At 43.9% G+C, this 26,103-nt stretch overlaps 2 protein-coding genes across 9 annotated transcripts in view; one reads left to right on the forward strand and one right to left on the reverse strand.

Annotated features, from left to right (window-relative positions):
- The window catches only part of LOC141931619 (uncharacterized), a 34,742-nt gene extending 20,949 nt beyond the window's left edge, over window positions 1-13,793 (reverse strand). Inside the window, exon 1 of the mRNA XM_074843976.1 lies at window positions 13,652-13,793. Coding sequence (XP_074700077.1) covers window positions 13,652-13,729 — 78 coding nt within the window. The 5' untranslated portion in view covers window positions 13,730-13,793. The remainder of the gene's footprint in view (window positions 1-13,651) is intronic.
- Window positions 13,794-21,385: 7,592 nt separating this feature from the next.
- Window positions 21,386-26,103, forward strand: part of GOLGA3 (golgin A3) — a 30,616-nt gene continuing 25,898 nt past the window's right edge. For all 8 annotated transcript variants that reach the window (XR_012625664.1, XR_012625666.1, XR_012625665.1 and 5 more), the window contains exons 1-2: window positions 21,386-21,480; window positions 23,397-23,755. Coding sequence is in view for 4 of the 8 variants with exons in the window: in XM_074844370.1 (XP_074700471.1) it covers window positions 23,623-23,755 (133 nt within the window). In the remaining 4 variants the exon portion in view is untranslated. The remainder of the gene's footprint in view (window positions 21,481-23,396; window positions 23,756-26,103) is intronic.

Consider the following 26,103-nt stretch of genomic DNA (forward strand, 5'->3'; position numbering starts at 1 on the left):
GCTTCTCTGTCCTGCCTCCAAGAGACAAATGCTTCTGGCATGAGGTGGTGCTGGGAGCCCAGAGGGAATGCGGGGAGGGTGCTGTGACATGTAGGTGGTAAGAGAAGGTGATAATGGCCACCTGTTTTAGTTTGCAAGCACATAAGCCCTGCTGAAGAGAAGTGAAAACAAAGTGATGCAAGGTCCTGACTAGGGAAACCCTCAACCCGTTTGTGCTCATAGTTTTTGCTGAAGCTCAAAAAGGTGAAGTAGTGATAAATTTTCTTCATTCATGTTAATGCTGGTTACAAGGAGCTGCTGTTTGCAGCATCCTGGAGGGCACCGTCTTGCTTGCATCCCAAAGACTGTTTATTTTTAAAGTGCATTTATTTCAAAGAAGAGGGAGGAGGACATCCTGTCTTGATGTTTGTCATTACTCTGTGAGCACAATCTCAGATTCTCTGGCTTGGCACCTGTCCGATGTAGTTTGTTTTCTTTTATAACATACTCACCCAAGAAACAGCAAGTTCTTTTGGTGCATACCCAGAGTCAGAGTGAAAGCCTCAGCAGAGGAAACTGGAGACACATAGTTGAGCCACTAAATTTCCAAGACATCCTCGGGGGCCAAGCCACACACTTAATAGAGATACCCAGTTGCAGGCTTGTAAGGAAATGATGTGCAAAGATCATAACCCACTTTGCCCTCATTAATGCCTTATGCACATCTCAGCTTCTGTGCATTTCTCACGTGTATTTCCAGTTTCAGGCAGACTTAAAAATGTCACTTCCACCTTTTTAGAAATGACAGAGAAGGAATAATCCACTATAATTCAAACTGACTGTATGTTTAAGAGGTGCTGCATTTATTAGTCTTTTCAGGAAGAGATGTGTATCATCTCCTTATCCAAGTTAAAGGGCTTTTTGGTCTTTGCTTGAAGACTGTACTAGAAAGATTTAATACAAGAGTAATGAGAGAAGGTGAGGATAGAAGCTATTTATGCAGACCTTATGCCCTTAAAAAAATTTACTGTGAAGTCAAAATACTTGATTATGATCCTGCACTCTTGACCGAAAGATTCTTTTATGTTCTATCTCTTCCTGTAAAATAGCCCCACTACATAAATGATCCTTTACTGATTTTTTTTTTTTTTTTTTTTTTAGACTAGGAAAGAGAGAACCCTTCCCCAAGTGGATTTTTTTGCTTCATTTAAAAAACAAAATCTACTGCAGCTGCCTGGTGCCAGAGCAGGACTGCAGGCAGTATATGGCAGTTCTATAGTAGCCTTATCTTGTCAGCCTACAGCTGATTCAACAGCAGCCACAGAGATATGCAATTAGTTTCTGGACAGAGATGGATGCTGTCTTAGAATCCAAGACTGTTCAGTCTGGATGACTAAATTTAGCCATCTGAGCTCACTGTAGTATCAGTGGGCTGAAAATCCAGCAAGTTTTATTTAGGATCCCTCACCCTTCCAAAATTAAAAGCATATTATGTGCACACATGCACACACATGTGTGTTTCTTTCAAAGAGCTGGCAAAGCTTTGAGACTACCTCACCAGCTCCTTCACTTTTTATTCTGCCCCAGGGACCTCTTTAAAACTCTGGCTCCACCAACATCTTTGCAGTTGCTCAAAACATGTATGGTATCTCAGTTACTTCCCCCTTCTCCCCTCCAAACATAGGAGATTCATTCTGAGTTAAAGATCACTCAGACTCACAAGGACATTTGAACAGAGCCAACCACCTGGGATGAAATATGAAGTGGCCCAAACTTTCAGCCAGAGCAGAAAGAAAATGCTAAACTTAGGGTTTTAAAAAGAAAATGAGAAGGAAAAAGGGAAAGTGGTCATTCCACAATCCCAACTTAAGGGGAAAAAACAAAATAGACAAGTCTTTACTTGCTGACGTGGCTGAAACTAGCTGCAAAGCTACCAGAAATACAATTCTTGTGGTTCCCAGCAAAAGCCCCAAGTTCTCCTCTCACAGTATTTCCAAGTTAGGGAAGTCTGAGCTTTTTGGATGCTCATCAAATACAGGATCTGAGGAAAGACTATCCCAAGAGTAAGATGTAAAACTCCAGTCTGTTAGTTTAAGAAGTGACCACATTTACTTCACTAGCTGACTGATCTAGAGATCAAAGCTGGTAGGACTTTTTCCAAGTGGAAGACAAAGTAAATCGGAGACTTTATAAAATTAGCACTCTACTTAATTTTGCATTTTCAGCTCATCTTTGCATGCAAGGTTTATTTTCTTTCATTAACATGAACTAGATACAGCAGCAGTGCTTCTAACTTATTTTTTCACCTGGCAGCACAAGAATTCCTGGAAGTGCCTTGAAATCCCCATTTCCCCCTCTGCCAAATTGCCTTCGCTGTTTAAAGCGTGAGGCAACAGCAAAAGAAGAGTCTCTTGTCCCATATTAGGGCAACTCTTCAAGTATCTCTGGATGGTTGAAAGTAGCAGATCTGCCAGAACTAGATCAGGACATGGGATTGACAGAGTATAACAAAAATTGTCGACAGTTCGCTTAGTTATTAGGAGAGAGTTTCCCTGTCTCCTTTTTCCAGTCCTTAACTGTGATTTTTTTTTTTCCAATTGATCTCTAGAAGAGTTCTCAACAATTATGAAAGTATCCTTTCAAACTATCCTTTCAAACTAGCAAACCTAGTTTGCTAAGGTGTCTCCCTTGCCCTCCCAGTAACCCTGTCCCAACACAAACCCTTATACCTGTACACACACTTCGTATTGTCTCCTTATTCTCTGAGAAAATTCACACAAACAAGCACTGAACAGGGTTCAGTTGTGGGACTCTGAAACTAGGCTGAGCATACAGTTACTTTTAATACATCTATGGTATCAGAGCAGTTGCACTTACGTTTTTAAACAAGGGTCTAATATTTCTTGAAGCGAGTGCAACCTGCTGGATTTAAGCAAAACCAAAACTGCATTTTTTAACAGATGCTCTGTTATTTCAGTAGTGGGTAGCAGCCGTTCCACCACATGAAAGTGATTATGGATATGACATTTCCACTCTGCAAATCCCATTTTCAGGAAAGAACCCGACTTGTCTTATATTCCTTCTTGGCACACATCAGACAGCTTCACAGGGCCCTGTTTTCATACCTATCACCAAGTTTTCTATTGTTTTTAACAGTTTACAGGACATTTGAAGAGAATAAATATTCAGGTAGGAAGAGAAGGGGACTATGAGAGCCTGTTGCGGCAGGAGACAAGGGAAATAAAAATATCGTTAGAAGAGTAGAGGAGGGAAGCAGGAATGCAGTGCAGCAATTAGAGGAAAGAATGCAAAGTCTGAACAAGACTTCAGGACTCAGAGGCCCAAATATGCCTCAGACTGTAGGCATGCTATTTTCTCTTATTCTTCCCATATGTGACTGCTGCAGCTAAGCCCTGAGCTCAAGCAACACAACAAGATTGCTTGGAAGGCACTGCTTTATTTCACCAGAGAACAGACAACCTTCTCCTCGCTTTTTAGGAAAAAAAAATAATCAGGGAGGATGGTAACGTTTGTATACCCTTGGACAAAGGCATGTAGGTTCTGTCAGGATGGAAAGAGGCTGGCAGGGCTCAGGATCCCCTCACCTGCTCTGGGTCTCCAAGGCCAGCTCCTAGCACCTGCCTGTAGATGCAGCATTTCCTACGGCAGCTTGCCAAATTGTTAGGCAGGCCATTGCCACAACAAATCTCTGTGAATCAAAGCAGCTGCAGAAGAAGTGGCAGGAGAAGGTCAGCGATCTCATTAGAGCCAGGAGGCCCAGGCCCCCCAGCCACGGCAAGGTCCCAGCTTCACAGCTGCAATGTATTTTGATACCTGGCCTCAAGCAGATTGCATAATTGCACCATGAGGTCACCATCCCTCCTCCTTGATCCTTTCTCAGGACAGGAGGTAGGGAAAAGAAAAATCACAAAAAAGCAAACACGGGCACTCCAACAACCACCAGGCACAGCAACACACTCCAGTTTCTGTGGAGAACAACAGACCTCCTCATTTAACTCCAGAGATGTAATGCCTTTTTCTCCTTACAAAAAAATGCTTGTTCCCAGAGACACAAATAGAGGCTGTTTTCCGAACAATCACCCTTGGAACAGTACAGCTTTCCATAGCATGATCAGCAGTATATGCAGTCTTGGCATACATTAGAACTTGACATTTTGTACTTGCCTTCAGAGCAACCAGAGGAAAGGCAGCCTAATGCTCTGCCGCTTTTGGGAGCTTCAGGTGAGAAGCAAAAACCAGTTTATCCTTATTAGGCCAGAGATGCCAACCTACACTGTAGTTAGGAGCAACGGGCAGAATTTTCTGCAGTAACCACAGATATTTTGAGTACCTGATGCAAGATTCCTATGTAAGGTCACCCAGCTCTGGGTGCAGGGCTTTGCTGGCTAATTTGGCTTGCCTCCCTCTGCAGACAAAAGCCAGAGTTGTTTACTGCAGAGGGAAATTCAGAGCAGGAGTTAGAGATGGTCTTAACATCCCTCTGAAAGAATATCTCCCCATCTCAGTGGAGGTGGGACTTTAGAAGGCTTACTGGCTAACTCAGCTACCTAAAGGTTCAGGGTGAAATCTCAGGATATTGAAAAGACAATAAAACCATTCTTGCTCTTTTTCCCCATATCATAAATAGAGAGAAGTTTCAATTCTCTCCTTTCAGTTCTTTAATTAAAATTGAGTTGGATTCACCTACAAGATGTCTTGCAAGTTACAGCTATGTAAGTCTGGCTAAGCGGAGTTCTCTCTCCTTATCCAGTTCTTTCTTTGATTTAGCTTTTTAAGGCTAGAAATTCTTATGATGAATACTTATTCTCTGGGCTTGGCAGCAGCCTGGCAGTTTATGGCTATATTTGCTACCTGACAGTTTGCCAGGTTGAAGCTACTGCCACAGGAGTAACCCTGGTATTCATTAATTACTCGGTAATTGTTGTACGCCAAGGTGTAGACATGCTTGTGAAGTGGATAAAATATTGGTAGAAGTACAAAATACAGATAAAAATGCTCTGGAAGAGACCTAGGCCAAGGCATAGGACATTTTCAAATTTTTTGTTTAATTTCATTGATACACTTACATCCAGGTGCTTTTACTAGAAACTAAGTGTCAGGTCTTATTCTGAACTCTTCTTCATCCTTCACTGCAACCCCACACTGCAATATTAATTTCCTTCTTCTCATCTTGGTCTGAAAGGGACAAAAGCCAGATTGTTTTTCTATTAAATGATTTGAAAAATCTGTGTAAAATATGCAAATCCAGTGCTTCGAAAGACCCACTTGACTAGGCAGTGTTCCCTTGGGGACTATAACTATTACACTCGTAAAGTAGAACTATTTTAAGCAGAAACCTGTCATTAGTATCTCACAAATTTATTGTGCTATGTTCATGCAACAAATGCAAGTGAGGCATGTCGTTATGAGAGCAGTCTGAACACTGGTTTTCCCCTTTCATCCAGCCATTAGCTTTTATGGCTAAGGAAGCATACAACATATCTAAGATAACATCCACCAGGGAGTGCTAGAATTCACATCAACAACCAGCTTTTTCTTGTGGACTTTTCAGACTAATCCTTGCAGGAGAAAAAACAAAAAGCTAACTCTTGTGACTGGACACTCAACAGAAAAATAGAGTTTCTCCAACAAAGATGCAAGATGCCATATCAAATAAGATCCTACATCTATACAAAGCTGCTGTCCCTGTTCTAGTTTTTTTTTTTTTTTTCAGAAAATACCCTCATTCAAACATACAAAAAAATGTAAAGCTTTAGAAAGAGAAACAAAGGCATCATTTAGAGTGTCTCCTCAGGCAAATAATCATGAATATGATGGGACCATCGTAAATAAAAGTAAGGCAGTGTAATGAAGAGTTCAAGATGCCATGGCCATTTGCTTCAGGGTTTTAATAGGTCAGCACAGGTCTTTTTTCTACTAGAGCAAGTTCTCATTAACAAAGTGTGCACAACACACCATAGAAAAAATTAACAGTAAACTATAGGGTTGGTGGGAACTAACAGGGGTGATGAGGAAGTTTCCAGAAGATCAATCTGGTTTTCATTTTCTATAAATTGAACAGGCCCAAAGCAGCTCAAATTAAAGAGTAGAAAACATGGTCAGATTGTTTGAACTGCTTGGTAACCAGATGATATGTTTAACAAAACAAAAGCTATAGCGCTGCAGTAAAAGTTTCCTTGTAGAGTTCGGTATAAAAGTCCATTGAGCAAGTTATGTCTGTTCATAGGAATCTGTAAAACTAATGTTCCCAAATTCCTTTTATATATATGACCTCCAAAATACGTGGGGGAGATTTAAATAACGAAATCCATATGCAGCTTAGGTGCCCAAAAATGCTTTGTTTTGTTTTGAAAATACCAGAAACAGGAGAAAGGGAAACTGAAAGCAATTCCATGCAAATTTTGCTGGCCACTTCTCAGGAAATAAATTTGGATCTTTAAAAGTAAACAAAACACACATATATGTGTAAACTCGCCTTGCAAAAAAGCGTGCTGTTTGTGCTTGGATTTCCAGCTGCATGACCCTATTGTTTCATCCAGACACTTCAGACGTTTCACATGTTGGAAGTCTATTGTACAAACATATGGAGAAGGAAACATTCCACATGTGAAAGCCAAAACCTGCAAATACTCTGTGTTGCCACTACCATGCTGCAGAGTTGTTACTGCAACTCTTTGGGAACCGGATCGTTGTTTCGCTAAATGTCACTAGCAGGTGAGAGGGACTTATGCAGAAGACATGGACAGTGATCCTTAAAAAGCAAATGAAGAAATACCCTCTCCCTTTCACACAATATTTTTAACCAGGCTTCTAAATGAGCCATTGCTACAGCTGAGGCTGGCCATTCAGAGGTCTGTTACGGTGTGAAGGCACATCCTTGGTTTTGGATGGTATACAAACAGCAGCACTTTTCCCCACCTCGTTGTTCCAGAATTAGTCTCCTCTTGTGCACTCTGCAAAGGGAAATTTCCAAGACTCCACCTTTGCCAGGATTTCAGAGAGCAGGATGCTTGTAAATTTTACTTTACTGCCTACACATAAGGAGAGACCATGAGGGCACAGCAGGGAGGGTGTGGGAGAAAGCAGAAAAAAGTATTACAGATACTGTAGCCAGAGGAAAAACTAAGCACTGGGTTTGTTGTTACAGGGTCCCAACCAGTGAGCAGTTTATTTTTCCAAATAAATCTGGTTTGCAGACATCCTTTCTTCTTCCCCATTCAAGTTTCAACCAGGAAACCTGGAATAAGTTACTGTTGATTTTAGAGGCAAATCAAAGTGTTCAGCCTGCTAAGCTTGCATTTAAAGTTAGTCTTGATGAGCAACTCCTTGAGGCCCTTGTATTCAAATAGTGAGGTCTTGGATTCACCTGAACTGCCCACCCATGCAGATCTATAGTACAGGCAGGAAGACAAGGGGATGAGCAGCCTGGGCTTCAAGCCTCAATTCTAACAGTAAAGGCTCCACATTTTAAGTCAAATCCAAAAAAAAAAAAAAAATAATCCCTTTAATAAAAACTTAAACAGTCATTCAAAACAGTGGAATATTTACTAACCAAGACCAGGAGAGGGCTGGATTTAGGTAGAACAAGTGGATTAGACCTCCCATTGCTAATCCCAAATTAAGTACAGTACAGAGCAGGCACACCCTCCTTGGAAAGGCTGAGCAACCAACTTTCTGGGACTTGGATCAGGTGGGGATTTCAGAGGCACTTCATCCCAGATCTCTTGTGTTAAGGAAGCTGTCCTTATTGGCATCCTTGGCACCTGACCCTTCCTACAGTCCTGCTATTCCTTAACAGAAGAATGAAACACAAACACTAAGAAACAGATCAGTAAGAGATCAGTGAACTTCCAAAAGTCCCTTCTTTAGAGCTGACAGTAGTTCTGAATGGAGGCTTGTACCAGCCCATTTTGTTTAGCTGGTTTGATGTTGCAACCTGGCTGCTAATATAAAGAAATGAGAAGAATAAAATACTGGATGAAAATGAGATAGCACAGCAGGTTATGGCTTGCATGTGAAAAATTGGCTTTTGTTTTGCCACTTTGAACACCACCCACCCCTGCTTTATATTGAAGTGTAATGGTGCTGCCTGTACTCCCCCAGGACCAAGGTTTTCACATAATTTAATAGTTTCTGTAATTAGGTATTTGTGAAACTCTGAAATCCTCTGATGAAAGGTGCTGTAAAGGTATTACCAACTCTTCTACCATGAAAGGACTCCACCCAATCCCAAATACAGATGTTGTCCTCAGTGTACATCATTACTAATCCAAGCTAGCACTACTTGTGGCCTGATTTAAATCCTCCTGAAGTCCCGGATGACTTCTGTGAGCTCCAGTAGGGCCCCAAGAATTCTAGAAAGGAAATATAGGCAAATTAGCCTTTTCTCCTCTCAAAATTGCAACCTTCTTTTCATCGGCAATGACATGAGTAAGGATATTCAAAATTAACCATAAGGCCATTTACTGCTGAGAGCTTGTAAGAGAAGTTATAATGTTCTTCCACTGAGTTCAAGAACTAAGGCTGCCAGTAGGGCTTTTCCCTACTGCTGTGTTGTTCCAGACATTAATTCAAGACCCTGTAGTGCCCTATCCCTACTCTACCCTCCTCCTCCCATGAATTTGTACAAGAGGATTATTTTTCTGTTTAGTACTTCCCATAGTCAGAGAAGTATCTGAACACCAAGTTGAATATTTAATATTTATTATTTATAGACCTGAGATATCAGTGCATAGACTGACCTTGTAATAATAATAGTGTGTAATGGGAAGAGTTGTTATATCAGACCTGGTCTAGCTGCACTAGAGCTGGGTAGCCACTCTAGTACCAAACATGCCACAAGTTTGGTTTTTTTAAGAAGAAAGGGAGGCAGGAAGAAAGAGACTTGAACATTTTACCACCATTCCCGGTCTGTCATGCAAAGAAGCAGATGGGGAGAATAGTAATTGTTTGTTGGTTACCACAGGAAAGTTTGTTTGCTGGGTCTTTTTAAACCAGTGCAACAGGATTGTTTGCTTCAACCTACTTAGATAATAAACAAAAATTACTTCAGTGTTTTCATCCCAAGGATGGTTGGCATCTCTAGTGGTACTGCACTCTTTTAGCTCCTACCGCATAAAGATTACCTGCATCATTCCAGAAATCTGCCACTGGCTTACTTCTCTTACCTTGGCTGCTGCTTCCATTGCTGGCTTTGGCAAATGACAGAATTATGGTTCAGCTCTACAAAGAGAGAGTCCCATGTGCTGTGCAGGACTTGAGGCCAGCCTCGTCCATCTTCTCAGCTTTCAGTTTCTTCAGTGCTTCAGTAATTAGAATTATCAGGACTAAAACACTGTGGACATTATTGCTGCTTAGTGTGAAGCTAACAAGAGAGCGCCAGATTTACAACATTCTGGCCAGACAGAAAATTAAAAAAAAGTTACAAATCATTGCCCAGTTCCAGGGATATGTATTCCAGGATCTTATTTCACCAGAGACTCCACATGAACTTTAGCCTCTAGAAGAAATCCGCCTGCATTTTTCTAATTGAAATACCAGTCAGACCAGTGGTGGGATGCAAACTAACATGCATGAAAAATAAAGGTTCAATGACCCAAATCAATTATGTTTTAAGGGCACTGCTCTGGACTCAGTAGGAAATATTTTAAACAGGAAAAAGAACTAAATAGGATCATTCATTGAACTGACCTGGAAATGAGACAGAAATTTGGTAAATAAGAAGTTCAGTGCAAGCTAGTTTTATGTACCAACTGTAGTGGATTAAAAAAAAGAAAAAACAAAAACCAAAAAACCAAGCCCAGATATTTCTTAGACTCAAATAATGTTTCAGACTTCTGGAACCTAAAGTGAAAAGTGCAATAAAACAAAGCAATTCTCATGCCTTCCTTGAGCACAGGCAGTGTAACACAGTTTACTTCCAGACATAAAAAAAAAAAAAAGGCAGTTTATAGAAATCCTGAAACTGCACCTTTATTAAAAAAGGACAACCTGCAGGTCTTTTGTATAAAACAAAAATAATAATTTAAAGCAAAAACAACTTCTGAAGATCAGAACCAGCTACTGTGGCTGGATTTTTGAAGCACATACACACAGGCTAGGGAGAAATAGCTCTACTGCTTCAGAATATATGAATATAGCTGTTCCCCAAACTGGCCAAACATTCAAACTCTTCATACAGTAAATATCTGCCAAGCAATGTACATTGTAAACACAATAGGATGCAGCTGTGGCAATTAATCAAGATACAAAGAAAATAGGAAAGACCTATAATTTCTCCACTCCTAAAGCACAGACTACTTTCCAAACAGTGAAAAGTTTTTTATTAAGCTCATTGCCAACAAAGTTTTCAGATTCTTTGAAGGTGCCTTATTTGTCTTGACTGCCTTCAATTCTTGAGACAGAAAGACAGCCTGGTGTGCATATACAGTGTTTTACAGTGATCTATAAAGCCAGAGCTACCTGGACCTAAAAATCCCATTAAAGTGTTACTAAAATAACCCCCACACCTGACAGCAGCTGGGATTGGAACCAGATGTGCAGTACATCTGGTAAAGAATGGGGCTGCTGCTAGCAGACACCAAGCCATTTGAGTGAAGTACTTTTCCAGTCCAGCAATTGTCTGGAAAGACTTGATAAAAGTTATATATTTTGCCTCCACTTTTCTTAAGGCAGAGGTTGACCACTAACAGATCTATTGTGTGTCAATTAAAACATTTGAGAATTTCCATATCCTTCCCCCCTCAATCAGAAGTGCATATTTTGCTGCTCCAGTTGCATAATTTACTGATTTAGCTGCATGCTTGGTTGGTCTGGCAGGAGACAAGTACAGTAGTTGAGATTCTGGATACATTGCCAATTGTGCAGCGTGCTTTGTTGATCAGGGCCGTAGAATTTAATAGCTGAAATTTCATACACTTTACTAATCAGGCCACATTCTTTGCTAATTGAGGTGCATATTTTAGAAGTTGATTTTTTTCTAATCCTTCACTGATCTTGGGAAGGATCCTGCTTCCTCTGAAACCAGCAGGAATTTTACCATAGTCCTCGCTGGGAGCAGGACTAAGACTTTCACTAGAGGGTCTAGGATCACTAAGATTTCTTCTCTTAAAAGCAACAAGAAAGGCTTGATTTTTTTCTTTAAGCCAGCAAGTGAACAGAAGAATACCAGATGAAGGATGGCACTGGCATAGAGACCTCCTCCATAGGGATTTGATTAAACAGATAATATTTTACGGACATACAGAGGCATAATTTTGACTATGTTATCTTTCATCAGGCTTACATTCTTCCTTCAGGATAAACAAGCCACTTATCTGCACATCTTGTTCCATCTGATACAGACATGCAAGAGGAAACATCATACACCTTATCTTCAAATTTTCTTTCATTTGATCTAACTCCTATTTTTATATTGCTGTAGTACTCAGTGAAGGGTTCCAGAGAGAGCTCTACTTTGCCACAAAACATGTTTCAAACATCCACACTACCTCACAGCATCCCAAAGTTCCTCAACTCTGAGCAGCAGAGACCACCTTCCCGGATGAAAAGAACAATTCAGTTTCCTATACCTCATGCAGACTTTGCCCTTGCCAAGGGAGTTTCTGCTATGGTTTTATATTGTTAATTCTAAGCCAGAAAACAATTCATTTCTCATAAGTCTCTGAATACCCTTTTTAACTGCTAAATTGAACTACATTTGAACCACCAACTTAGAGTGGGATGTGTATTTTTTTTACTAGCATAGCAACACTATCAGAATGTAGCCAAAAAAGATAAAAATAATGAAGCCTACACAGCATAGTGCAGTCCTTGATGAGTGAAGAGCAAGTGCAACTTACTCAAAAAAATAACAAAAACAGGGAGCAAGAGATGTACACACACATCTGTTTGCACACACAGATTCCACTGTCACATTTAGGAAGATAAGCAATAGAAAATGCCTAAGTTCCATTCTGTAAAAGAAAATGTCCAGTATTTCAAGAGACTATAGACAACATGTGATCAAAAGAATAATTGACACAGCAAGAAGTCAAGTCTGGGAAAGTATGCGGGAGGCTGTTGCTTCTTCATTAAGGAGGCAGTTTCTTTTCTATAGTGCTGTTGGTCAATACTTTAGTTCAGGTACTGCCTGATGGGAAATCGAACAGTCCTGATTTCAGAGAAAAACAGGAGTTGACTAGGAAACATAGAAAAAAGAAAAATCAAGCAAAAATTATACAGCTTGCTGATGCATTCAATGTCCCACCATTGCCACTCACACTGAAAGGCACACCACACAGCTAATACCTGGTCCATCTCATGACTGTACAGGCAAAGTTCGAACAAAATTAGCACAGGAAGGATGTAATTTGGGCAGCAAGCAAGTTATGTAGTTTAATAAGAGAAGTATGCAGCTGGATGAGGGTAAACTTGCAGGTTCCGCAATGCAATTCTGAGTTAAAAGAGAAACAAAAGACAGAACCCCACAACCGTACAATTCAATAGATTCAAGTATGCACCTTTGTAAAGTTAATATTTAGTACTTTAGTGCCAGAAATGTGGCTTAATTAAGAAGTTCTCACTGTAGCTATCTTCACTAGGATACCAGAGTGAGATAAAACATCTTCGTTTCAACCACGAAGTCATTGCTGTGTTCATATGTGCTGTGGCAGGGAGTTGATGTATCAGGCAGAATTACAATGCTGTTTTCCACCAGGGAAAGCAAACCCCCACCTTTTTCTTTATATATATATACATGTAATAAAAGGCATAAATGTATGGAATATTACTTTCTTATACTGTAGCGGCTCATGTTTTATAGATCTGAGTATCTCTACCAGAAGTGTCAAATCTTGCTCCTATCAGAGGTCCACAGGAAAAGTCCCACTCGCTTCAGCAGGACCAGGACCGCTTACCCTTCCCAAAGCACAGAGCAACTCCACTCTGCGGCTGCTCCTGGTTGTGGGGTACTCTGTGCTTCCTCGTCTGCCTTCCCATCACCACCCTGGTTCCCCCAGTGCTCACCCAGTGGCTCCAGCCTATGCCAAGATCCCTGCCCTGAGAGTTGTAGCTGTCATTTGCACTGTTCACCTGCTCTCCGTACTACAGCGGAGCGCACAAGACCGGAGAGCATGGGAACAGGAATATATCACAGGGTGGTTTGTTTGGGCTCTTTATGTCAGGCTCTCCCTTGTTAGCGACGCCTGTCGAGGTTTAACCCCAGCCTTTGGGCCAGTGCTCTGATTTCTGCTGGAAATGCTGGTCTATCGGTTTCCACGGGGCTTGCACCGGATCTCGGGTCCGGCTGTCTCGAAGCGGAGGGGGCGATCCCCACAGGCTCCCGCAGCATCGTGCCTCCCGGTGCCTTTCGGACTCCGAGGCGGGTCACTCGCCAGCCCTCAAGAGGCGCACCCAGCCCCCGCCGCCGGGTGGGCAGGGGCCGAGGGCAGCCCCATCCCTCCTCCCGGGAGCACCGCCGCACCCCTCGGCCCGGGACTCCCGGCAGCTCCGCTGCATCCCGCGTCCCGGGACTCCCGGCGCATCTCCCTCCCCGGTGCACGCCGAGCCCCGGGGCACCCCCTCCCCGTCGGGTTTGCCGCTGTCCGCGCCGCGCCGGGCGCCCGGTGCCGGTGGGGGCGGGCGGGGGCCGCCCGGTGCCGCAGGGGGTTACCTTGCCTCCCGCCCCGCCGAGGCAGAGCGCCGCGGCCGCCGCCAGGACGAGCCCCGGGCCGGGGAAGCTCCGGACCATGGCGCGGGGCTGCGCCGTGCCGAGCCGTGCTGCGCCGAGCCTAGCCGAGCTTTTGCGCTGCCGAGCTGAGCTGAGCCGTGCCGAGCCGTGCCGTGCCGAGCCGAGCCGAGCCGTGCCCCGAGCGGGCGCCGCTGACAGCGACCCCCCGAGTCCAGCCTCCCCGCCCCTCGCCCCCTCCCCCGGCCGCTCCCGGCCCCTGCCCTCCCCCGGGGGGTCACCTGCGGCGCGGAGCTCGGCGGGGAGCGGAGGGGGGGGTCGGGCGGCCGCGGGGCCGCCCGGGCTGCAGCGTGGCGGAGGTGCCTGGTCCGAACCCCCGCCGCTGCAGGCAGGGTCAGAGCGGGCTGCTCCGGGCTGTAGCCTCTCCGGGCTTGGGAGCCGCCGCGGAGGGAGGCAGCCCAGCCCCTCCGAGCAGCCCGCTTGAGCGGAAAAAGTTTCTCCTGCTGTGCGGCGGGGAGATGGGGGGGCTGTGTCCTGGCACTACCGAGGGCAGCTGTCCCGGGCAGCGGACCGGCCGGTGCTCCGGTCTCCTGCCAGACCCGGGAGCCCAGTCAGGGATGTGAATTATTAGAGGAATGGGAAATAGGAAAAGGGCTCAGGTCTTTCCAAGGAGGAAAAACCACCCGGTTTCATCTGAGCACAAAGCAAAGGACAGGGAAGGAATATTCCCGGCCATCCTGGGGAGCCCAAAGAGAAGGAGCTGCACAAAAACGAGCGGTCAGGGAACAGCAGCCACTCAACCTTTCTGGAGATCGCGGGAGGGCAGGGGACCCTCCCTGTTTCTGAGGCAGCTTTCTGGTTTTCCAGATGAGACCCTCTCCTGTACCCCAGCCAGTCACACCACATGCTGCAATGAGTGTCAGGCAGCCCCACAGTCCCCAGCAACACAAAATTACTATCTCCTTGCAGGTGGCAGCGAACATACACTGTTAGCTGCAGTTAATTCTTCTATTCTGCAGGAAGACTTGCAATAATCTATTTTAAAAGGAAAAGTATTTGACAAAATACCATCGTTCTATATTTGAATCTGCTTTTTTGTAGCTCAGTTATCCCCTCACAGTAAGCAGCAAAAGGAGCCCTCACAGATCCAGCTCTATCTGGCATGGGAGGGGAATCTGCCAAGTGGCAGGTTGTTATGGGGTTTCTTACACCTGTCCCAAAAAATTCTTGTGCTGGCCCCTACTGGAAAGGGGACAATAGACTAACCAGGCTGTTGGGCTGCACTGGCATCCCAGTTCCTGAATTCCTCTCTTCCAAAGAGCAGAGATTAACCTGATTTTCAGAGAACAACGTAATCAATGGAAAAAAACCTGGGTAATACCTTCAGTTGGTGTCCAAGTGGGTGCATATAATAAGTGTGAAGTTGGAGGACCAATGTAAAAGAAAACTTTTTTTTCATAAATGCATGAATGTACTTTGTATTTGACTTTCCATATTGTCGTTTCATTGTGTAAATCAGAGGTAATATCTTGAATTTACATTTTGTAATGGAAGTGGGAGAGGCTGGACACAAGCACTAAGGCAGCAGTCTCACGTTGAATGCACGCTGACACTGAGCTCGTGTAATCCAGGGCTATTCACCTACTCGGTGGGTTTGATGTCCCGTCTATAGAAGATAGTGCTTGACTCCCAAAGAGGTGAAACAGACATCCACGTAATCCTTGCAGTGCTTGTGAGATGAAGCTGTCTGTAAGTCTCTATTGTACAAACCGGGGACACCTAGGAAAAGTAACAACATGATTAGCCCAAGGCTGAGAGGCAATCGGGGACAGGACTGTCCTCTGGGACCACGCTGCCTCCCTGGGAAATCCAGACTTGAAAGGGCACGTAAGGAATATCTTGATAGCTTCACTGGGTTGTTTATACTTCTTGCACTGAAAGCAGAAGATGCAAATAATTCTTTGTGTGACCAATTCTTATTTCACCCTTGTCTTTTCAGGGCAAATTCTGTGTAAATGGTGTCGGTAGGCTATGACCTTGTCACTTACTCACTGTGATTGCTCATGTTCAGATTTACATTTTGCTCCTCCTGGGTAATATTTCTGAGTTACCTGTCAACTGAGAAAGCATATATAACTACATTATATCTATTCTGAATAAACATATAACCCAGGACACTTGGCATCTCTGGCAGGAGGGGTTTTTGAGAGGGAAGGGATTTTTCCAAGCAGAACACTTCTGCCTGAAGGACAGTCTGGTCTCTGTAGCATAGCGCTGTGGTGCATTGCTTTTCTTAACATTCACAGTTAAATCTCAGGGCGATGTCACCATAAATGTATGTTAAGCTTTGAAAAATCCCTGAAACGAGAAATCTACTTTTTTTCCACACAAGGCTCAGTGTGACAGAAGTAAATACAGAGATTCCATCTGCTGTTTCCTTATGTTAATGCACAGTTGTTGAGGACCTAAGTCAAGGACTAGCTGGCAGAAAAGGGTATTCAAAAAGTGATTTTTTTCTTCATTTGGACAGGGCTGGATTAATAATATAAAAATATCTAAATGAAAGAGAGCATGCCCAAGTCCAGCAATGCAGCTCTCTTTTTAAGGATCTTACATCCCTGTTATTTGGATTCCTTTCCAGGGGTCATCTGAGTGCAGGCACCCATAATCCTTTTGAGGCAAAGAGGCTGCTGTGCGGGCTATGCTGCTGTTCCACAGCACCTGAGCTGTGTACAGACCCTGAGCGTGTAGCACAGACACAAATGTATGCAGATTTCTCACGTTTGTGTTTGCTCCGTTCCTGGCCTAGCAAATTCTGTCAATATGTTGTTGTTCCCGTATCTCAGCATCCCTCTGCTAGCAGGACCTGTCCACACAACACTTCATCACTATGGCTTAGCAATGACTTAGCATCTAGAATTAAGGATCAAACTTATAGTAGTCTGCTCATAAGTATTTTCAGCTCAGATTGGTGACCCTTTCAAACCGCAGGTTTTATGAAGATTACGTTTTATATTTATGAGCTCCCTCTATGAGTGGGCAGTGGGACGTTGTACAGGCACAGACAACTTCCCACGCCAGGCAGCATGGAAGATGAGGTCCAAAAGGTGTCTGACTGCCCAGTGAAGGTAACAGCCATGAAGCCAGGCTTGCAAGTGGTGCACTGAGCCTGCAAGCAGGGCTTCTAATGCCCCTTCCAGGGAACATCTAGCTGGTGAGCTGGCTTCCCACAGTGTCTGGCCCAGCTGCCCATTAAGACAGTCATGCAAGGCAGCTGGAGGTAGACCAGTGAGAGATTTACTGGAAGGATCAAGAAAGGACAGAAGGGTAAAAGAGACTTTGCTTCCTGACTACTCTTTATTCCCTATCTGACACCCTCTACAGCTCCACCTCTCACATAGTTGTCCCACAGCCCAGATCAGAGTTGTACCCCATTCCCACTGTGCATCGGGAAGGGGAGATGCAGGTGCAACTGTGCACATCCCTGAGCAGACAAGGCCAAGCCTCTTCCACAGCCTCTTTCTCTTTAAGAAAGTAAATGTGCTGTTCTCTGCACTGGGCTCCCTGTTGAAAAATTCAAGGTTTCCATGTTCTTTTAGCAAGTGCTTCCAAGGACTGGCCCACGTTACCTACTGTACTGTGCCATTTTGAGGGCTGTTGAAATGCTGAAGCAAGCACTACATTTCAGTGGAACAGTGACCTTTATGAAGTTAGTGGATAGGACTTGTGTGTGTAATGGCAGCACGTTCTTAACCAGTAGCCCCAGGCTGGGAAAGTCATTTCCAGGAAAAAAAAGAAGTAGAAACTTACTGCTTCCAGGCTGGCGGCAAAAATCATTTATTGTGGGAAAGCTAAGCTTAAACCCACTAAAAACCAGTAATTTCCATCTGCTTTCATACACACACTGATACATGGAAAGAGTACTTTCTGAATTAATTTCCTTAAATATGTAAGGCATCTTGATACTAAAACTAACTCCTCGCCCAGGGAGACTATAGTGGAATGTCCCACAGAAATGAATTCAGCTCTCCGCAGTTTCTGTTTTTCAAAACAGCTGGTGTGACCAAACTGAATCCAGCTTTAAACAGGAGGAGGGCATTGGCAAGATACTTTCAGTAACAAGGCCTTAAATCTTAGTTTATTCTCTGTACGCAAGAGTTCTCATCTGCAAACCTTCTGGTTACACAACATGGCTTTTTATGCTTTCCCAGACTTTGCTTATGTAGAGTAGAGGTTGATTAAATCCATTCTGAGCTACGCTGTTATATCAGACACGCCACAGTTACATCTGAGTGTCTCCCCTGTTTATAGAAATAAGTCAGGAAAGTAACCCTTTAAATACTTATCTATGTTAAAACTGAAATACTAAAAATTGCTTACATAGAATGCTGTATAAATGTTTCACATATATAAATAAAATTTATAAGTAAATAAAATATATAAATAAAATATTAAGGCAATCTTTAATGAACCACATTTCTGAAGACCTGAGTTCTAGTTCCATAGACTGTATTTAATACAGTATTATTTTTTTCCTCAGTGGCTGTGAGGGAAAAGCTGGATGCCTGAGCCTGATTGCAGTCTACCAGTAATAATAGCTATTTATATGTGGTTAGCACAGGTTTCTTTTTTAACGAAGCTTTTGCAGACTGAGTGACACCAAATAATAGAAATATGTAAGCAGAAAAACATGCAATAAGCACAGGGAATTGGAACATGGTGTTGTCAGCGGTTAGAGAACAAGATCTTTGCTAAGGAAATATTTAGAAAAACATGTTTGTAGCTCTAATAGCTGTAATTGGAAAGCACCACGCATGGGCTTTGTGCTGTGCAGAGAGTGCCACCCTCTGCTTCTGCAGAGTATGGAGCCTTTCTCTCCCTTGACTCTCCCTCTTCCACTAGTGCAATTCTCACACACACAGGACAGTTACAAAAATCCCCTGATGGATAGGTAACTCTGCAAGTGGTCTGTCATTCCCTGCTAATTTTAATTGTTAGCTCAGCTCTTTAAGTTGGCATTATATGCATTTTTATTTAGGTCAGAGCAAAGATGAATAAATTTGCCTTCCCCTTTTAGGGGCAAGGCCCTGTGGGTTTCCAAAAAAGACAATTCTTATTAAGGCCTGAGAGAGCTAACTTGGAGAGAAGGCAGCAGGACAACTCCTGCCATGCAGCCTAGTTGCAGTGTGAAAGAATGCTGCGGCTGACTGTGGTTAAGGGACTTGTGGTACCTTCTGACTTTTATATTTGAAGAATAAAAGAGTGCTCTGCAAGAGGAACTTGAATAGACTTTGGGATAAGCCATGGGCTCTTTCTCTGCTGGAGGCAGACTGCAGTTTACACAAACAAATCTCCTGCAAATTTACAGGAATCCCTGCACTTAAAGGCCTCATTTGCGTCAGTGCTTAACAATTTTTCTGACTTTTTAAACAAGTACCACCACATTCCCCTGTTGTGCTAAAACTTATGCTATTGATGATAGATATCTTTCAGTATGAAGGGATTCTCTTTCTCTTCAGGCAGCCTGTTTAATCCTGCTGCAGCTTTGTGCCATGCTCGGGCGGTAGTCTCTAAATGAGTGGTTATTCCTGTAGCTAAGGGGCTTGGTGCCATGTGGCAGACTAATAAGTAAAAAAGAGATGCTCTGGAGCTTTATCCAAGCAATAAATTGTCCTAGAGAGATGGGATCAAAGTCAAGAAGCAAACATAGACAAATAGTCCAACTGAACAGCTACATTAGTGACTCAACAGTTCCTGAGTTCTCTGCAGGAGGCAAAACTCAAACTTCTCACATTCTTAAAAGAAAATCAAAGCAATAGATTGAACGAATATTAGGCATTCAAGTCTTCCTCACCATATTGTCTTTGACATCCTCTGTGGAAGAGTATCCAGTGAAGGTCACTACTAAGAATTTGAAACATTCATACACATGAGTTCTGCGGGATTCCTCTCCAATCTCAGCGAAGGCTCATTCTGTTAACATCCCTGTCACTCAGCAATCCTTCACCAATACAAACCCCACATACGGTTTACAAGCTCAATGCCAAACACGTGCATCCAGCCAAGAAGGTCAAACTCCACATTGGTACTGAGCCACAGCCTGGGACTGCCGGCTTGTACAGGCAGCTGGCCCAGGCAGCAGAGCAGCAGGAGGCTGCTGTTCTCTGCATCAAATATTCTTTCTTCAGATACTTGTGCAAATCCTTTACTGAGACTGTGTTTGTGAATTTGTGAGCAGTAAAAGGCGTTTCATTCAGTAGAGTCTCTAAGAAGATTGCGCTGAAACACACACTATGCACTCCTTCTTGATCAAGCTCATTTAGTCCCTATCCCTGATCACAGGGTTTACTTGCCTCTCTCAGATCTGTGCATGCCTGCATTTCCACTTGCAAATAGTCCTCTTCCCGAATCAGTTTGTAAAATAAAGTTCTCTTCCAAATCACGCCTCGAGGGCTACCTCTTCACACAGGAAAACACCCAGTTACTGTCATTAGCAATCTCTCAGGAGCTTGGTTAACAGGTTTGCAATTTAAACAATTTAGACTAGATGATGGTTTGGGTTTAAATATCTTCCCGAGTTGTTGAACAGCCTCGCATCTTCCCAGAGAAACAGCAATAGTGGGTTAATGTTCGTATTAAAGACAATTTGGACAGGTTGATCAAAGAAAAGAAGAACACCTGGAAAAGCTGACTAAGTATATTTACCTGGCAATTATATTTAGGGTGACAAGATGATGTTAGAAGGCGTTTTCATTATGAAAATAAAAATGTTCAGAGTTTTCTGAACTGGTGGGTGGGCAGTGATATGACCTTTCACAGAGATGTCTGATTTCCCATTTCCATTTACTAAACAACATTCTGCTCCATATGGAGACTCTAGCAAGGTTAGGAGTAAAATCCACCCAACCAATAAACTATCCAGCAACCCGCAAATAGTCCCAGTGTAGTGAGGTAAGGTACTGTACTAATGAAAAAAATCTAGAAAAGCAAAACCCACCAATGTAAGTGTAGGAGGAATCAGCTGTGTGAAATACCGCTCTGATGCACCGGTTTCCAGTGCCCCGGAGGACTTCTGGGATGCCCAACGCCAGAAATATGCTGAAAACTTTAGGACCGATTGATGAGGAAAGGGCCATCAGGACTGCTGGGAACACGGCACGAACGGGACAGGTCGTTGAACTCCCCTGACTCTAATCCAGTAAATGGTAACACTAACGCAGGAACGTGAATGATCCAGATAAGGAAGGCTGCGAGGGGCGCGTCGCTTTTATACACAGATTTAATTTTAATTTATGCAAGTCGGCTGCCGGCCTCGGGGCCCTGCACGGAGGCCGGGGGGAGCCGGTAAGTGCCCCTCGGCCGGTCTGGCCCCGCTCTCGCCGCGGGGTCCCCTCAGAGCAGACAAGGCCTCGCCGCTCCTGCCGGCCTCCGCGGCGGGGTCTCGGGCCGGCGCTGAGGGAAGACCGGGCCGGGCAGCGGCGGCCCCGGCGAGCAAAGCCGCTCCCCCTTCCTCCGCTCCCGGAAGGGTCCGTCTGGAAAAGCCGCCGCCTCTCCAGCGGGCCTGGCGGCATCGGCCGCCTCCTCGGCTGCGCCAGGCTGCCGCGGCGGCCCGCCAAGGGGCGTGGGGCCCGGCTGCGCCGGGGGGGCGGTGCGGCCGCGGGGCGGAGGGGGCCGCGCCGGGCCCGGCCCTCAGCGGCGGCGGCGCCCGGCTGGCGGGGGAGGGCGAACGGCGTTGCACCGCCGCGCCCGCCCCTTCCCGGCGGAGGCAGCGCCACGTCTCGGGCGGGAGTCGGGCGCCAGGCGGGCGGCCCCAGGTCTGTGGGGGTCTCGGCGGGGAGGGGGGCGGCGGGGCGCGGGGGCGACTGAGGCGCGGCTCCCGCCGCGGGGGGAGCGGCTGGGGGCGGCCGGGCGCTGCTTCAGGCCGGGGGGGCGCGCCGGGGGCTGCCTTCCCTCCCGCGGCCTGCCGGGGTGCGGGGAGCCGCCCGGCCCGGCTCCGTGGGCTGAGGGCCCCGGGCCTCCGGGTGCCTCTGGTGGCGGCCCAGAGCGGTGCCCCCGCCCCTGCCCAGGGACCCCTCGGCCGTGTCTCGCAGGGCGGTGCCCCCAGCCTGGGACCGGGCTCCGTTGCCTTCCTGGTTATTGATGTTTTAAGCCAAACCGGTTGTTTTGGTACAGCTCCTTTCCCTGTGAGGTTACTGCTGGGTTCCCGTGGCGTGCGTACATCTGCGGGTCTGTGTTCGCCTGTGCTCAACGCAGAGATACAAAAGGACTTTGAAGCCAAAATACTCTAATGTTTGGGAATGGGTAGTACAGGAGAAAGCCGTTCTTCGTGACCTTGATTATTAAAAGCTGTTTTATGATCAGGATAACAAGCCGTCTAGTGTTGGCTGGATTTTGCCAAGGTGTAAGCAGTCTAAATTGTGCTTGCCTTTTGTCTGCAATTCCTCTTTGTGACTTGTTAGGTAGTGTCTATTTGCCATACGATGGCTGTTCTTCCAGAATTTTTATTGTTTTAAAAGCTTTATTATATAGAAAAGCTTTTAAAATCAATGACAAATCACAGTGAAGGTACTAATCTTTCTGTTTGGTGGAGGTTTCTCTTTTAGAAATGTGCTCCAGGTTTCTGGCTCCTTCACAGCTCACCTACATAAGGGTCACCTACATAACTGCCTAGTGCCGCGTACCCTGAGCTGTTAGCAGCTTCAGTAACCTTCTGGAGATGACTGGTGGTGTTGCTGGGTGACCAGGGCAGTTTGGTACAGTAGCAGTTACACAAGTACTCTGGAGATACGGAAGGAATGTTGCTCAAAATGCTTGTGTTCATGTAAAAATGCAATTAAAATATTCCCTACTTGACATTCTCCCCACAACCTCCCCTTTTTTGTAACTAGGAGTTTCTTATGTTTCTTTAGTAAATAGGAACCATAACATTTTGTAATCTGAATTCATCTGTCAGTAACTATTTCAACAGAATTTAAATACTTGAAGTGACATTGTACAACAGCTTCTGTCAGATTGTAATAGTTGGCTGGGTCTTACCCAAAGGTAAGATCCGAATGCCTGGAGAATCATTTGCAAATTCTTAAACTGTGTTTGGAAATCCTCCTCTTGACTCTCCACAGGAGAAGGCAGCATTGAACTGCAGTCCAGGCCACGTTCTGACTGCCAGCGCATGCTGTAATTAGTAGTTCAGGCTCTGTACGGTGATACATACTTGTTACTCTGCAGACAAGGAAACAGTAATGATGTAATTTAATTTAAAAAAAATCTGAATTCCATACTGCTTTCTAACTAAAGTTGTTGAAACTTAAATGGGAGTAGGTCCTTGAAATGGAACGTATGGTATGAAAGTTCAGACTATAACTTACAGAGCAAAATGCTCCTCTGAATACTGGCTTCCTTATTACAGCAGAGGCCAAAGAGGCATTTCCATTAAAAGGGACAGTGATCTTAAGTCAGTTGTCTTGCTGAATATTATCATGTTGCATCATTATGCTTGTGTATCCATGCTACTAAAAAAAAAAGTGATTATAAAGAAGCTGTTAAACAGATCACTTCTTATTCACGAAAGCTGGATAGTTGGCTGTATTTCATTGTCTCTGTTATTACCCCACGTCCTGGTTCTGTGTGTTGAAGTTGGGCTGGTGGGTAATCTGTGAGAACTACTTTGGTTTTAACTCATATTTTCAAAGCACTAAGAAATGTTTGTAAATTTACCACATTTTGTTTCTAGAGGATGCAGCTCCTTGGTGATTACAACTTCGGCTGTGAGCTGTTTTCATGATCTCCTAGAATTATCAGCTGCCCGCTGCACACCAGCAGCTGTAAAGCTGAGAACTGTGCTTCTGTGTAACATCTTGATGCTGTTGTTGCTGATGGAGAGAAACAGGACTTGGTAGTTCACTTGGCGGCAGATTATTCAGAAGAAAAACTTTCCAGAGATCTGGGTCGTTTTTACCATGGACTCCTCATCAGTCCAGCAGGATGTTCACTTGGAGGACAGAAGCAGTAATGGGGCCCCTAGCAGCTCTGAAGAACTTTTGGATTGTCAAGCCAAGTCAGATTTGCCAGTTACAACAGATGAAATTAACAGTAAGTTACTTCATATGCAGCAAAGTATTTCCTAGTCTTACCCAGGCTTCTCTACTACTATCTATTTTGTTGTTCAGGTGATGATGAAGAACTTTTTTCCTTGAGGTCAGGAATTTCTTGTACAGCAGTTTTAAACGAGTTTGGTGAAGGCTATGGCTCTGTGTACGGGAAAACTGTCTTTTGTTTTAAAACTTATTCTTTCAGAACAAAACCAAACTATTAACTATTTGCTGTCAGTTGAATATGTGTTGTTCAGGGTGTTACTCTGTCTTCTGATAGTGTTTCCAACAGTGTATATCAGAAATTCTCTAGAACTAACAGTTCTGAAATAATTATTATGAAGTAAGTTTGTGACTGGAGTACTTTATTCTGGCAAAAGAAATTTTCCTAATAAATTAAATTGATCAGCCAAATACCAAAATGTACTTAAAACGTCTCTCTAAACTTCTGTTTATGGAAGAGAGATGCTGGCATGTACTCTTCAAATTATCTCAAAAAATTTTTATATGTAGACAAGCTCTAGAATAAAATAGTCATGCAGCTGTTTACAAGAAACTTAAGAGAGTGCTGACCCAAGTACATTATAGAATCAAACTTAGGTTGGAAAGGACCTCTGTGGGTCATCTAGTCCAACCTCATGCACTGAGCAGACCTAGTTTTGAGGCCAGATCAGGTTTCTCAGGGCCTTGTCTTGTTGAATTCTGAAAATCTCCAGAGGGAGGTTCAACAGCCTCTCTACCTGTTCCAGTATTTAACTGCTTTCATTGTGAAAACCTTTTCCTCGTATTGAATTGGAATCTCCATGTTTCCACTACAGGTATCTGAGGATATGTTGGTAGATGGGTATATACCTGGTAGACGGGTATATAAGGATACAGCGGTAGATGGGTGGAGGGTGTGTATATATTGCGACTGCGTAGATACACAAAAGCACAGAGGTTCCTTATGTAAAAGGAGGTGATTGTGTGATGAAGTTGTTAGCCTTCCACCCTGCTCTTATACCACAGATTTGTCATCTTGTCATGGGCAGGAAGATGAAGGCCCGAGACTTTATTTGCATTTCTTATACTGCCCGTTAGCAGAGTGGCAGAGTGTAGTTATATGATGATTCATTCATCTTTTATGAAGTTGGAGATCACATGTTCCTGTCTTCTGTGTTGGACGTTGTCCAAACTATCAAATTGTGGCTTACAAATAGGTAGTGTGTCTTTCTACTGTTTGCAATCTAATTGCATCTCCTCCTCTACTGTTCTAAAAAGACCGCAGTCGTATTGACACTATTGCAATTAAATTACTTTAGTTCCAGGCAGTGTTTAGATTCTGAGTGTCTCATGACCTCAGGAAGTTGCCAGGAAACCATTCCTTCAGAATTTGCTCCAGCATCTCTTTTGTATATATATACTACTCATTGTTGTGAAGATAAAAATGTAAATAAAGTATAAACCTGATGCAGTGTTAGCTGCAGTTTCTGAAAGATGGGCAGAAACAATATTTCTGAATGTGCAAAGTATCTTCTTATGACTTCTTGTGGCTATTCTTAGCACTGACATCTATTTTAAATTTGGTTTTGACAATCTTTTAGTTTTAAAATGCCTTAAACTCTGACTTTGGTTAGTCATTAAAAAGGCTGTCCTGTTTGTCCTCCTTTGCATCCTTGTTAACACCCGTCCCTTCCATTGTGCCTGCAAGTGTTTTTGTGATCGCATGGTGAACTAAATCAGAAGAACTGGTTCAGACTAAAATGGCCTGAAAATGGCCTCTGTGTGACATATAAGATACTCAAAAGTGTTTTAGTTCAAATCGTAGAGAGCCGATGCATTTTGACAACCTAAGGCTGAAAGCTTTATTTTTCCTCACATTCATTTTCGTCTGAGCTGGTTCACTGTACAAACATCTGTGCTGGCTTAAGGGGGAGTGCACTGCAGAGGTGGGAACAAATGGTTAGGGGTGGAAATTTACATTTTCCTCTTTAAATTACTCTTAAGTGAAATTTGACTGCACTTAAAAGGAAACCTTTTTCTTTCTTCAGTAACAGAAAGGAAAACAATTTAAAAGCCCTACCTTCCTACCTGTAACGTTTTTCCTTATGGTTTATTTAATTTCAGAGTGCACTTTAATGTTCTCCATGTACATGAATGATAATAGCTTTATTTTTTAATTATTTTGCTTTCAGAAGTTTGTAGTGATTCATTATATGGGGGGAAGGGTTTAATGCAGTATGTTAATGGGCTGATCTAAACCAATAATTGAAGTTTTATTGAATCATTGTAATCTACTTCCTGGCTACAGAATATTTCTGCATATGAATCTTAGGAACACTTAGTTTTCGGAGGATCTGTTTCTCAGTT

This window comes from Strix aluco, chromosome 18 (genome assembly GCF_031877795.1).
Source record: "Strix aluco isolate bStrAlu1 chromosome 18, bStrAlu1.hap1, whole genome shotgun sequence".
NCBI lineage: Eukaryota > Metazoa > Chordata > Aves > Strigiformes > Strigidae > Strix > Strix aluco.